At 47.4% G+C, this 14,384-nt stretch overlaps 1 protein-coding gene across 1 annotated transcript in view; it reads left to right on the top strand.

The window, feature by feature from the left end:
* The window catches only part of C8A (complement C8 alpha chain), a 67,220-nt gene extending 62,272 nt beyond the window's left edge, over positions 1-4,948 (top strand). Inside the window, exons 10-11 of the mRNA XM_007104582.3 lie at positions 813-1,035; positions 4,732-4,948. Coding sequence (XP_007104644.2) covers positions 813-1,035; positions 4,732-4,883 — 375 coding nt within the window. The 3' untranslated portion in view covers positions 4,884-4,948. The remainder of the gene's footprint in view (positions 1-812; positions 1,036-4,731) is intronic.
* The last annotated feature ends 9,436 nt before the right edge of the window (positions 4,949-14,384 follow it).

Raw genomic sequence — 14,384 nt, 5'->3', positions numbered from 1 at the left:
CTACTACTTCCCAACCAGGGCTTGACTCCCCCATCCCCCCGCCCCAGGGGACATCTGGCAATGTCAGGAGACAGTTTTGGTTTTCATGACTAGAAGGTACTACTGGCATCTAGTGAGTAGAGGCCAGCAATGCTGCTAAACACCCTACAATGCACAGGCCAGCCTGCCCCTGTCCACAAAGAATTGTCCAGCAGGAAATGCAACAGTGCCAAGGTTAAGAAACCCTAGACTACAGTCCTGCCTAGAATGGGTATATGTGAATGACTCCGCCACCATCATCCCCCCAACACCCTCAAATACACACAGGCAAACACCACATTCACACCATTAGGGGAGGTGCTCAGCAGTGGCAACACAACTGCATTAAGGACTTTATTAATTCCTGCAATGAAGGTTGACAATAAAAGACACCACACACACACACACACACACACACACACACACACACACAAACATATAAATACTTTATACTCTTCCTGATTCCTAAAAGTGCTGGAGGGGGGCAGATGAGTTGGCACAGACAGCTTCTGGGCTCTTGTCTTCCTCTGGGACCACAGGTTTCAAAGTTAAGTAGGTTGGTGTTCAGCATGGCCCACTGTGTGGTCCTGAGCTGGTCACGCAAACACTCTGAGCCTCTGCTTCTTCATCCATGGGTTGGGAGATTCAGGATCCAATACAACTGGATAAAGTTGAGTGTCTGGCTCTGTGCCTGGCATGTAGCAGGCCTTCCAGAAGCTTGAAGGCCAGTTCTTGGGCTCTGGGAAGCTGGACAGAGCCCAGGGAGGGGCCCTCTGTTCTTTCTGTGCCCACAGTTGCAGCCCATCCATGAGATACTGCGGCACACGAACCTGGGGCCTCTGGAGACCAAGCGCCAGAACCTGCAGCGAGCCTTGGACCAGTACCTGATGGAATTCAATGCCTGCCGCTGTGGGCCCTGCTTCAACAATGGGAAGCCCATCCTCGATGGTACAAGCTGCACATGTCAGTGCCCCCTGGGTCGCCATGGCCTTGCCTGTGAGCAAACGGAGTTAGAGGGTAAGACCCGTGCATCCTAACTCAGGTTCTAGCCTATTTCGGCTTAGAGGGGCCACCACAGAAAGGACCTTTGGGGTTCCCAGCCTCTCTGTTCTATGCCCTCTTGTCCATTGCTCTAGGAACCCACATTCTGAGCTTTATGGCTGACCCCCTACATTTACTGGTTTTTATGCTTTCTCCTTGCCATTAGGACCCTATCAGATGATGACTGTTTTTTACCAAGGTATATATGGACAACAGGATTCATTTCCAGAGGGATGTATTCGTTTCCTACCTAGGGCTGCCATAAAAAATTACCAAAGGCTAGGTGGCTTAAAGCAATGGAAATTTATTGTCTCACACTTTTGGAGATTAGAAATCCCAAATCCAGGTATACTGGCTAGGTTGCTTTCTTCTGGAGGCTCTGTGGGAGAATCTGTTCTCTCTCCTAGCCTCTGGCATGAGTCAGCAATGCCCGGCATTCCTTGGCTTGTAGCTGCACCATTCCAGTCTCTGTCTCTGTCTTCACATGGTGTTCTCCACTCTACGTCTCTGTTTTCTCTCTTATAAAAATACTAGTCATTGGATTAGGACCTATCCTAATCCAGTATGACATCATCTTAACTTGAGTTTATCTGCAAAGATCCTATATCCACATAAGGGAACATTCACAGGTAATGGAGTTTGAACTTCAACCTATCTTTTGGGGGACACAATTCAACCCACAACAAGGGATAAGTAAGTTGTCATTATAGCACAAGGAGTCATGACTAAAAACAAGGTTGGGGCAAGTAACATAAAGCTTAATGCTTCAACGTTTAAACATATTAAGCTGCAGCACAAACCAACTGGTATCAGAAAAGAAGGTTCTCAAACGAGGGTTAGAAATCCATGTCCCTTAAAGATGAAGAAGTCTAGAGACCTGGGTGTGAATCTCAGCTATTTCACTAACTTACTGAGATACCGATTAATTGTTTCTTCTTTCTGGGGCCTGTCTTTCTCATCTATGTTTCCCTTTGAGCTCCAAGAATCTCTATGCATGTTCTAATCCCTCAGCTTCCAATTTTCCATGCATACGTGGTACATAGAATGATGGCAAAAATATGGGCTACCAAATCAATGTATAAATCAATCTCATTTGGCAACTGCAATGAAGAAAATGTAAAGGAAAAGAAAAGTCTGGAAAACAAACTGCTAAAGAACGGTGTAGATGGGATAGGAGCCTGGTTTTAAAATGAGATGACGGTGGGTTACAATTTTCTCATTGGGAGAGTCATTCTAAACGGGAGGCAGGATAGCATAGCTCTGGTGTCAAATAGGCCTTCACATCCTTGCTGCCAATTTGCATGTTGGGTGGGCATCCCCTGTAAAATGGGGATGATATCAGTACCTACATCACAGGTTGTGCTGAGGATTAAACTAGCTAACTTGTGTGGCAAGCTCAATTCTAATAAGTAAGAAGAAGATAGAGCCCTATTGGTAGAAGATCTGTCCTGGGTTGGTGCCACATCTAAATCCCTCCTTTTGTAAGCTGAAGGGAGTACAAATTGGGACCCAAAAAGCTGCCTGGTATCCTGTAGGAGGAATTCTGAAAGGGGTGAGCCAGGATGGTGAGTGAATTCCAGAGTCATTATGAAGGAGGATGCAGAGAACAAAAACCAAGCACAACAATGACCAGGGCCAAGCCTGGTACAGTTTCCTCATGTGACTTGAAAAAAGGAACTGCCTGTTAGGTGGGTAAATTGGGAGGAACAAAGAAAACCACTTGGGGTTGATACTGCCCAGCTCCAGACCCAGGGATTTCTTGACTTTTCAAGCAGAGTTTGGACTGGGTTTCCGCCCCCATTTGCCTCATTGGCCAGGCAGCTTTCCAGAGGAACCAGAGGTCAATGAACAGAAAGAACAACAAATTCTGTACCAGGCACTATTGCAACACTTTATGTGCACGAACTCCTTTATTCCCCCAAGAATGTGATGAGATAAATATCAATACTATTATCTCCCCAATTCACAGAAGAGGACACGGGGGCAGGAGGAAGGCGAGATAACTCGCTGAGTCATCTAGCTGGGGAGTGTCAAAGCCAGGATTTGGACCCAAGTGGTCTGATGTTAGGACCCAAGCTCTTAACTGTTACATTCTACTAATTTACATCCTAAGAGTCTGGAAATTTGGGGAATGGGGGTAGAGGGTCTGAGATGATTGCACTGATTATCAGTTTGGGGAGTGGAGAGGGAGGGTATGGCCCAGGTCCTGGTTATCAGGCTGACCTGGCTTAAAGGGACAGACATGAGCTCTGCCTGGGTAATTAGAATTAGAGCATGTCAAGGGCCCTCAGAGCCAGTGACTTGCTTGGATCCCTGTCCACACAGCATAGAGCAAAGTGAACAGGGAGTGTGGACTACCTAGAGATGCTTCTCCAATGATCCAGTGCTGGGCTTGGTGGTGGCCATGCTGAGTCATATGCACACATGATGGGCACTGGAGAAGGGAGACACAATGTCAATGATCAAGGGAGTGGCAGGAGGCAGAGGGCTGGGTCCTCCTCACAGCCCCATTTCTCCTGCATGATTAGTCAGCTGCAGGCAGCTCCCAGGTGTTCCATTAACCTTGTTCTATGCCCGAGGGGTATGGACCTCGGGTGGCCTTGGGACTATCAGACTAAACTTTCAGCCAGACAGAGATCGACCTGGCAAGGAAATCTAAGGTGGGGGAGTCAGCCACCAGGGACACCCATTGTTGTAGGTCCCGAGGGATTTTACCCGCAAATCTTTGTCTGTAGGGACCTAGCCACAGAGGTGGGAGAAATAGAGAACCCTTCTGTGGCTGCCCCACCAGGGAGTGTAATGACAGAGCTGGAAGGGACCTGAAGATAATCTAATCGAATGATATTCACACTGAGATCTGAGGAAGCTTGGGGTCTCCTAGGGGCTGCCCCAGAGGAGCAGGGCAAACCTGATAGACGCCGAGCTTCAAATAGAACAGCTTCACTTGCATCTGACTTCCATCCCGGGGCCCATATAAGAAGATTTCATTTAAGAAAAAAAAAAAAAACAGTAATGAAAAAAATAATGATGGAAAACCCTACTGGATCAGTCCACCCTTTTCCTTTACAGAGGTGAAATCTCAGGCTGAGAGAGGAGATGCGATGGTCCAAAGGCACAGAGTCAGTAGGAGGCAGCAGCCCCAGGCTAGAGGGATTGTATAAACTGGATTTTTAGAGACAGCCCATGGTCAGTGCATGTGTTCTGATACTCTGAGCAGAGAATCTGTCACCCACCCTGGCCCCATCGTTGGAGTCTGAGTTGGGTTGATTTGCAAACCTTCATTTAAAAGCCCAGCTATCCTTTCCACAGGGGCGTCTGGCTGGTCTTTCTGAAGCTCCGGCTGGGGCGAGTTCCCTGTCTGCACACCTTCCGCGGGCTCAGCGTCATTCTTCCAGAGATGCGCGCCTCCCTGCCTCTCTCTGCTATCCATCTTCCGTGGAACCGCAGGTTCCAATTTCATGAGATGGGCTCCCAGTGGCCTCTTTTCACTCCATCCAGAGTTTCAAATTAAGTGCAAGGCAGTGAGCACAGAGGTCTGGGTTGGCTACACAGAGGCATTTCCCCAAGGAGAGATTGCAGACCGCTCTAGGGCAGCAGGATGGGCCTCACTCAACCATCCAAGCTGCCGCTTGTATGCTAACCTCCCTGTGCCCTGGGAAATTATCCATGCAGGAGCCAAGGCGGATGGTCACTGGGGCTGCTGGAGCTCATGGTCTGCTTGCAAATCGGGCACCCGGGAAAGGAGGAGAGAGTGTAACAATCCTGCACCCCAGAACGGAGGTACCTCGTGTCCGGGCCACAGAGAGCAAACCCAGGCATGCTGAGGGCTCTGGGCACAGGCTGCAGCTGAGGCAGCAGATGTCACTGCCTGCGCTGACCACTGGATACCGACCGACTTCACTCAGCTGGCAGAAGATGCCAATCAACATGGACTTTTTCTTTGTCCCGGACAAGGCCGTGCCATCAACAACCAACTGTTCTATTACCCACAAAACTCAGTCAGTCACAACTGGGTGTTGAGTGTTAATGGCTCATAGTACTTTGGATCATCTAAAAAATAAATAAATAAAAGAAAGAAAGAAAAAAAAGAAGAAATCTCGATTCTCGTCTTAGAGGAACTTATAGGATGGTAGAGGCATAAGGCAGGCAGACGCTCTTGAAACTATCCGTAGCCAACAAAACAAAGTACCATGAGAACAATCTCAGTTATTTGATAACAATATTTGCTCATTTGTAGAAAACGATTATTAGTTTGTAAGATAAGCAGACATACGGAAACAAGGAGAAAAATTAAAGATTGACTTGAGTTCCTTCAATTTTCCTTCACTGGGACTCAACATATTCTCGTATTCCTTCAATTAATCTCTCTTGTTTGCTTGAGTTCTTATCACAAATATCACCTTTCTCCCAATTAAATAATTGGCACACTAATAATTGGCTCACAGCACACTGTTCTTTTCCTTCATTGCCTTCTTCATAATTAGTAATTATACATTGGGTCCCACACCTCCTGTGACTATTCATGACCTGTCTCCCCATGGACGGCAATCTGGAGGGCAGGGATCAGCTTTGTCTGGTTCAGCACTGCATCCCCAGCGGTGAGGGCTGTGCCTTGAATTGGAGGGAATTAACAAGCAGCTGTGCAAGAAGTGAGGGAATGAACTCGAGTCATTTCAAAAATGTGGTCCCTCTTAGTCAGCCTCCCAGAGTAGAATGTGGATCTGGGGGGCTGACCAGTTCATGGGCCGGGGCTCACCTGTGGGAGAGCTAGTCACATCAGCCTGCCTCCGTGTCCCCACAGCACTCCAATCAGGCCTCGAAGAGAGAATGTGCGTGTTGCGCTGACTTTTCTGTTGACCCATAGGTTTCCCCTATAGATTGTGAGCTCCTTGAAGGTGGAATCTGCAGTCCCAGTTGGTATAAGAAACATATGTTGGCTGATAGATGTGTATCAGTCAACATTCCCTATCCTTCCAGAATACTCAGTTTTTTGGGTGATAATGATACACACACACACACACACACACACACACACACACACACGCACACATGAAACAATTAGAAGCAGTTTTAGGGACACAGGAAGTGAATTGCTGAGTTAATGCCAAAATACGTGGCACACAAAATAAGTGCCTAAGGAGGCCAGGTGGAAGAGAGATTTACCTTTCTTTGTCTGTATTGAATATACAGAATGGGGGTTGACCTAGACCTTGAGGGATTTTTGAACTAGGCAGAGAGGGAAGATATCTTTAGATAGAAAAACAGCATGTCACAAAGTTTGAACCTCAGAAGGAATATTAGGGGTGTGTGTAGGTGTATATGCGTTAGAAGAGGGAGTGGGAATAAAATAAATTATATAAAATACTTAGCACAATACCTGTCACATGCAAAATTATTAGCATCACTCTTATTGTTACTATTAATTAGAGCTTATAGTTTAGAAGTTTGTTTCTGAACTCTTTAGATCTATCTGAAAGAAGGAAAAATGACTCCCATATTCCTTCTCATCCTGTCATTAATTTACTTTTTAATTTCCATGAATAATTAATTTCCATTCGTTATTTACTGTGGAGCAGTAGTTACATCCTAGGAAGTGATGAGAGGCGGATTGGCCAGGCCAAGTGGACAGTTTACAGAGGACATTCAAGCTTGATCTAAAAGCGGTAGTTCTCAGCCTAGGTTGAACGTGAGAATCACCTGAGCAGTGTTAAAAACCCTGATGTCCAGAGGCTGAACCCCATACCAGTGCAATCCGAATTTCTGGAGATGAGAGCCAGAGATCAGTAGTTTACTATATTCAGTACCTTGTAATAACCTGTAATGGAAAAGAATCTGAAAAAGAATATATGTGTGTGTGCGGGTGTGCGTATATAAAACTGAATCACTTTGCTGCATACTTGAAACTAACACAACATTGTAAATCAACTATACTTCAATAAATAAATAAAAGCTTCCCAGGCGATTCCGATGCAGCCAGGGCTGAGAATTCCTGAGAGCGGATGAGTCATTACACGTTCACGGGGGTGTGTAACAAAAGGGCACCACAGTAAGGTTTATCTGCGTACTTTATCTAATCTTAACAGGGACCTCTAAGATTTGTTTTCTGAGTCCCATTTTACAGATGAGGAAACAGAGTCTCTGCGAGGCTGAGCCTGGTGGGTCACAGAGCTGGCAGGCTGGCCAGGGTGTGAATGCAGTCCATCAAGCACGTGCACCTCCACCTCTGCTCTGGGCTGTCAGCCAGTGGAGGGATTTTGTGTGTGGGGCACAGAGGAGAGGGAAGAAACCAGAGTCCAGGAAGCTCATCAGGAAGTAAGTGTAGTCCTTTAGATGCGAGATGAGAACGTCGGGATTAAACAATTGCCTGGATCACCTGTGAGCCAAAACAACCAGCCGAGCAATGCCATCTTCCCATCGTCTGAGCCACAGAACCAAGGCCAGTGTCTGTCCCGCTCCTCTGAGGATGCTGCATCCCCAGCAGCTTTAGAAACGACAATACAGCGGCAGTAGCAGTTGCGGCAGTAGCAGTTTCGGCAGCAGCCACCCTTGACCAGATCAGCGCCTCTCCCTCTTCAAGGACGCCTGGCTCTCACCACGCAAAAGGCATAAAACCCATCAAATGTATTCTCCCTCAGGACTTTTCAGGAGATCTATAATCTACGGTTTTATAGGTAGTGGATGTAAAAACACGGTTTAAAGATATAATCTTCAGCTTGACAAGGTGTCTTTTGAAAAGTAAATTAATGACAGAATGAAAAGCAATAAGAAGAGGCTTTTCTCTTTTTTTCTGCTTTGAGATAGAGGAAGATCTAAAGAGTTCAGCACTCAATGAATCTCTTCTGAACTAGATGGCTTTAGGGTGAAGAAAATGGACAGAGAGAAAGGGTAGCCTTCAAAACCACAGTGCAAGGCTTCCCTGGTGGCGCAGTGGTTGGGAGTCCGCCTGCCGGTGCAGGGCACACGGGTTCGTGCCCCGGTCCGGGAGGATCCCACGTGCCGCGGAGCGGCTGGGCCCGTGAGCCATGGCCGCTGGGCCTGCGCGTCCGGAGCCTGCGCTCCGCAACGGGAGAGGCCACAGCAGTGAGAGGCCCGCGTACCGCAAAAAAAAAAAAACAAACCTAAAAACAAAAACAAACAAAAAAAAAACCACAGTGCAGAAATAAGAGAGGGCAAAGGGAAGCCACCGGGCACTGTTTGAGGAAAGGTATGTGACATAGATTAGCAGAAGCACGCTTCTCCATGAAGAAAACTGGGGCTTCTACCGCCTGGCTTGGGAAATGGATGAGCACTCTGGGGAGCCCTGTGCTGGGCCCCGGGCTGGGTGATGGGGGGCCGGGAATGAATCAGACACAGTCCCAGCGCTGGAAGATTGCCTGGCCTGATGGAGGAGGCCTGTGAACCATGCCCCAGGTCCCACACCAGCAGGAAGCCAGTCTGGGGAGAAGGAAGACAGCCTGGATGGGAGAGGAGATGAGGCCAGCAGAGTCTAGGAAATGAGTGGGAGTTTAAAAAGCAGAGAAAGGTGAAGAAGGGGCTGGACATCGCAGAGGAAATAGCATGTGCAGAGTTGAGAGGTGAGAAACCACGAGGGGGGTGGAAAGTAATTACTGCTCAGCTCCTGGGGGTGGTCGCTGGTCCCCCTCAGGCTGGGGAGAGCTGGGTTTGGAGCATTGGTTTGGTCACTGGGCCTTTCCTGAGGGCAGCAGTATGTGGTCCTGGGGAGATTTCCACAGATGGTCACTTTCCACCCACGTCCCCGCTCTCCTTGGGAGCTCCTGGTGCTCCAACACTCCACAGCCATTATTTTAAAGCACAAGAATCTTAACCTGGATTCACAAGGTTTGCTCTGGTCTGATGCCAAGGTACCACTCCATCTTTATTTCCCTCTGCAGACTTTATGAGCCAATATACTAAATATCTCTCCTCCCTAACAGGACAACAAAGCCCTGAATGCCTAGCTCTCACCTCTCTCTGATGTCATTTCCTTCCATTTACTCTTCCTACAGTTATGCTGCTCCAGCCATGGAAGCCTTTTTGCTATTCCTCACACATGCCAAACTCTCATGCCTCAGGACCTTTGCACCTGCTTTCTCCTCCACCTGAAATGTTCATCCTCTAAAGGAGTTCATCCAAGAATCACTCCCTTGTTTCATTCACATCTCTGCTCAAATAATACCCCTCCAAAGACCTTACCCTCATTTATTTTTTCTGGTATGGCACTTATCACTACCTGAGATTATAGATTTTTTTTCTTGGTATGCCTCTCCCCCATTAATATGCAAGCTTTTTCATGGCTTGATCCCCAGTATCTAGAACAGTATTTGGCCTTAGGAGGGGGTTCAATAAACGTTTGTTGTATGAATGAACTATTTCCAATTCAATCCCTCAAATAGGTTTTTTGTCCCCTCCAGGACTTTGTACATACTACTTGAGAAGCACCCGCACCTGCCAGCCCCCATCTTCTCCCAGCTCTTCGCCAGCACTCTGCAGGGTATGGATTAGGTGTCCATTCACCCAGAGAGCCAACCCTGACCCCTTCCGCTCCCTCATACTTCATCAGGTGCTACTCCCTGATATGGAGCATTTTCCATACCCTATCACTGTAGGCAACTTATTCTGTCACTATAGTCTCCCCCACCCAGTGACACCTTGCAGGGCAGATGGGGACTCAGATTTACTTTCGGAGCCTCAGTACCTAGCATAGCACTTTAAACACCTAGGAGTTTCCCAGTAAAAGGATGCTGTTCTCTCTCTGGCCCCTCCGTGCTAGAGGCAAAGGCTCTGAAACAGTCTTTGCACAGAGCACGTAGGAAGTCGTGAGAGACAACCCCATGGAAGACGTTTTTACAGGACTCCCGGGTCCTACAACCTGGTACATCAGAGGGCAGCCCATGCTACTCTTAGAGACTGTATACATTTAAGAGAGAGCCCACCATTTCCACCTTAGTGAAGGAAAGCCCATCATATTGAGTTAAAAATTCTGCATTCGCAGCCCAGGGGTTTTCCGCGCTCCTCTGGGAGAGAGAAAGGAAAATATGTTTCCCTTCTATATTAACAGCTTAAAATGTGAGATAAATCCTCCCATCCTAACCTCTTTTTCACAAATGGACTTGTCTGTCCAGTGGCATGATACATGTCTGACGGATCTATTTATCCATTCTATTTCTTTAGAGACAGCAGCTAAGAAGTTTCATCTATTATTTCTCTCTCTCTCCCATTCCCATTTTCCTAACCAAGCATGTGGAGCAGGCAGCTGATGGATGGATGGTGTTTGGGATAAAAGGGGCCAGAATCAGATAGTTTTCAGGATCTGAACAAACTGGCTTATTAACAAGGAGGCCCCTTCGGCGGGAGGTGGTGGGGGAAGGAGGAGTGGATACCAGACCATAGCCAGTGATGGATGAAGGAGCACCTGGGGTTGCAAGGTGTAGACGCAAGGTAACTGGTGGCCGCAGCCTCCGATAATGGGAGTGCCTGGGCTCCGGAGCAGCCTCCCGCACAGAGGTGAATGTCAGACCAGCCTCTTGACTTCCTTTGACAATCCTCCAAGATTCACTGCTGCAAAGGCAAGTCTCATTCCCTTCCCTCTTCCTTTCTGTAAAATACAATCTCCACGCTCAGCAAGGGAGAGCTGCTAGGCAGGGTACCAAGGGCCAGATGTCAGGCAGGGTTGGTTCAGCATCCAAGCATGGGAAGGCAGTTGTGCATCGCCATGTGCCAGGCACTCTGGGGTGAGAGCAGTCCCTCTGCGTATGCCGTGTCATTCAAGCCTCGTGCTTGTGCCATCGATTATTGGCCCTGTATTCTGATGAGGACACTGAGGCATGGAGAGGATAAGGGACATCATCAAGGCTTCTCAGCTAGGAAGTGGTGGTGTGGGATCTGACCCCTCTGTTCTTCTGCCGCAAAGCCTTCTAAACGGCTCTGCTTCTCCGCTGCAGGGATATGCCAGACTAGAGGCCTCTCTATCTCTTCTGTGCAAGCGGGCAGGTGGGCATGCACCCACCCTACAATGAAACTGGACCCGCTCCTGTGGCAGCAGGAAGTTGGGGAGCCCCGTGGCAGCCACCCTCGGACTCAGGCAGTTCTGCCACTTTCGAGCTGGGTGGTCTTGGGCAAATTGCTCAGTCTCTCCGAGGCTCTGTCTCATCACCTGTCAAAGGCAGATAATAAATCCTTCCTCTTTCAGGCATTGAGAGGATTAAGCTGGATTAGGTATGTGAAAGTTCTTTATAACTGGTAATGCCCTCTGCAAATATTAGTTATTATGCTGTTACATTTTCCCTTAATAACCCAGAGCTTGGGATATAAAAGCCTTCCATGTCCTTTATTAAGACATGTCCTAGGGGCTAAGCTCTTTTATGTCTTTCTTGTTCTCGTGTGTTAGAGTGGGTTTAGTACCGAAATGTACTAAACCAGTTTAAAGCGGTTTTAAACGACTTTAGAAAACCAAACACGCAAACCATAGTTCTTGTCGATGTTTTGAGGAATTCCCAGAAGCAGTGATGCAGTGATGTCATACTATGGAGTGATGTCATACTATGGAGTGATGTCATACTATGGAGTGCTGACTGTCCCAGGTACTCTCCTGAGTGTGGTTAATTCACATCCTCCCGAACCCCAGGAGGACGCTGCTGTCACCATCCCCATCTTACAGATGAGAAAATGAGGCACAGAGGGGTACGGAACTTGTGTTAAGGTCACAAAGCCCTGAGGTTCTGAATCCCTGATCCCTCAATATTGGAATTAACATTCCAGAGAGACAACTCAAAGAGGAAGACGCCATACAGAAAAATCTGATTTCATGACAGGCATTCAATAAGAAGGGATCCTCCAAGATGTAAAGTGTACTATTCCAGTGTGCTACCGTTAGGGTTTAGGTGGTCATGGTAGGTTTAAAATGAATCCACAAATGAGAAAATGAGGTGAAGGTGGAATGTTGGAAGGCATTTCTTTTCCTAAGTTCTTCTTTATTCACAGCCTACCTCTACTGCACACTGGGCAGGCTTTTTAACCCTCTTGAGTCTTGATTTCTTCCTCAACCTATAAATATGCTTCTCAGGTTTACCCCACCAAAGATGACAGAGTTTTCTGCTCCCTTCCTCTGTAAAGTTTCCCTGGAGATTTCTGGTGGTCCCCCAGTGGGTGTCACCAAGTCCCCTAACAAGTACTGTACTTTCAGCCCCTACCTGACATCAGCTATTTTTCTGCCTCTTTTGTTTTACGTCTTTTGCACTGCTGCCCACCAAGCAGGCTGAACACGCCTCCCCCAGCCAGTGCTGTGTGGTTGCCCTTATCTCAAGGTCGCTGTACCCCAAATTTCATGATGCCACCATCATGTGCCACCGATTCACTAAAGTTTCTCCCTGGCCTGAGATGGTTCTGCCCTCGGCTCCACTCACATCCCTTTTCATTAGTTCATTAATTCATGCAACAATGATTTATTGTTGCCTGCTTGTGCCAGGCCCTGTATTGGGCACTTGGGACACGTGAGGGCAGCAGACAGACACTACCTCTGCTTTCAGGAACGCGATATTTGAGAAGGAATAGGAGACAGTAAACAAATAAATTATAATACAGTGTCCGCAGAGCCTGGAAACATTGGCAAACAGTCATACTGTCATTAAGGACATCTTCAATCTGTAAAACAAAAATGTGTCCATCAAGATGCTAATCACGAAGGTCCCCAGGGAGACGTGGCCAGAGTCCTGAGCGCTTTTCTACCCCAGCCCCACTCTCTCCAGAGGGCTTTTTATATAAGTGCCTGGGAGCAGGCCAGAGTTCTCTTCTTTAAAACAAAGATGGCATTTTCCTCTGGATTCTCTGCCAGCAGATGCTCTTCTCCCAGCCTCAGCGTCCCACCTTGATTTGCAGAGTCAGCCCATCCGTGGCAAGGACGAAGTTTCCCTTTGAAGCTTTCCCTACGTGTCACCCGCTGACTCTATTAATATCTACCCCATCAAATTCAAATAAAGATTAAATGAGATAACGCAGGTTAAAAGATTTCATAAACTGAGAAGCACGCTATAATTGGCAGCTATGACTATTACTATTGTGAAAATAATTATAATACTTACTATTCCCACAGAAGTTATATCATTATCCCAAGGTCACACAGGAAGGGAGTGGTAGACACAGAACTCCCGGCCCAGACATCAAGCAAACGGCAGAGCTCCCAGCATTTCAGAGATTCATGCTCTCAGACACAAAACCCTCCCACACCCAGGTATCCTGCGCTGTGTTCAAGCTTCCAGGACCACTGTCAAACGACGCTGCCTGGCCCGCGCCCCACGGATGCCGCAGCTCCTTCACGGGGACACCGGTGCAAGCTACAGTTGCCAAGGTTTTCCAAAAGCACAGTTTGCATTTATTTTGTTTAATTCTTACATTGTGTTTCAGCCTCCTCCTAAATGCATTTGTTTTCAAAAAGAGCCACGAGGGGAAGTTCAGCCCACAAATAAGAATATAATTATTACACAGTTTAGCCATGCCTGGACGTCACCCCGGTATTCACCGGTGATCGGCAATTCAACTGTCTCTCCTTCAAGACCATATTTAACAGGATAAACAATTTCTGCTAAATGCAATAAACGTGAACCTGCACTGTCATCTCCATAATCAACTCAAATTTCCCATTAGAAGCGGTGGCCGTGATTGAGATTCAAGAATTTAATTTGGCGGCGCTGGCTTCGACGTGCCCGGGTCGGCTTCACGGGAGCCTCCCATCAACCCAAGACAGAACCTCTCTTCCCCATCTCTGGGGAATCTTAAAAGAAGATAGATTATAACGTAAGAAAATTATACGGCCTCGGTATAATGAAAGAGATAAAACATTATTGGATTAGCCTATTGAAATAACAGCAGACAGCAAAGCAATAATATTAATCCAAACAAGGGCCCGGACCCGTCTGCTCAATTGCAGGGGACACGGGGATGCAGGAAGGCAGACAGAATCGCCACGCTGGCTGCAGCAACCCCTAAGCAGTAAAGAATCAGCTCCTTCCATGGTTGTTCTATTGACTCAATTCCAGAGAGCTGGTGGGTGCTGGTGACCTGTGCTTTGGTGTCATGGATGTGTTATGGTCTTGGGTCCCAGCACCCAGCCCAGTGGCAAACTTACAGCAGATGATGTGGCCGAAAACAAATTTGTTGAAAATGCATAGGATGAATCAATTCCCCTTCAACCAACTGGTTTTTTTCCCCACCAATCTGATTTCAACAAATTCACATGAAGTTATGCAATCTGACAGGAAGTGCCCAAGAGCAAAGAAAATACTCAGGGATGTTTTAATGAGAAGGAATGAATGAGAGCAACAAAGCTTTAA

This window comes from Physeter macrocephalus, chromosome 4 (genome assembly GCF_002837175.3).
Source record: "Physeter macrocephalus isolate SW-GA chromosome 4, ASM283717v5, whole genome shotgun sequence".
Taxonomy (NCBI): domain Eukaryota; kingdom Metazoa; phylum Chordata; class Mammalia; order Artiodactyla; family Physeteridae; genus Physeter; species Physeter macrocephalus.
This window is presented reverse-complemented; position numbering and strand designations above follow the sequence as displayed.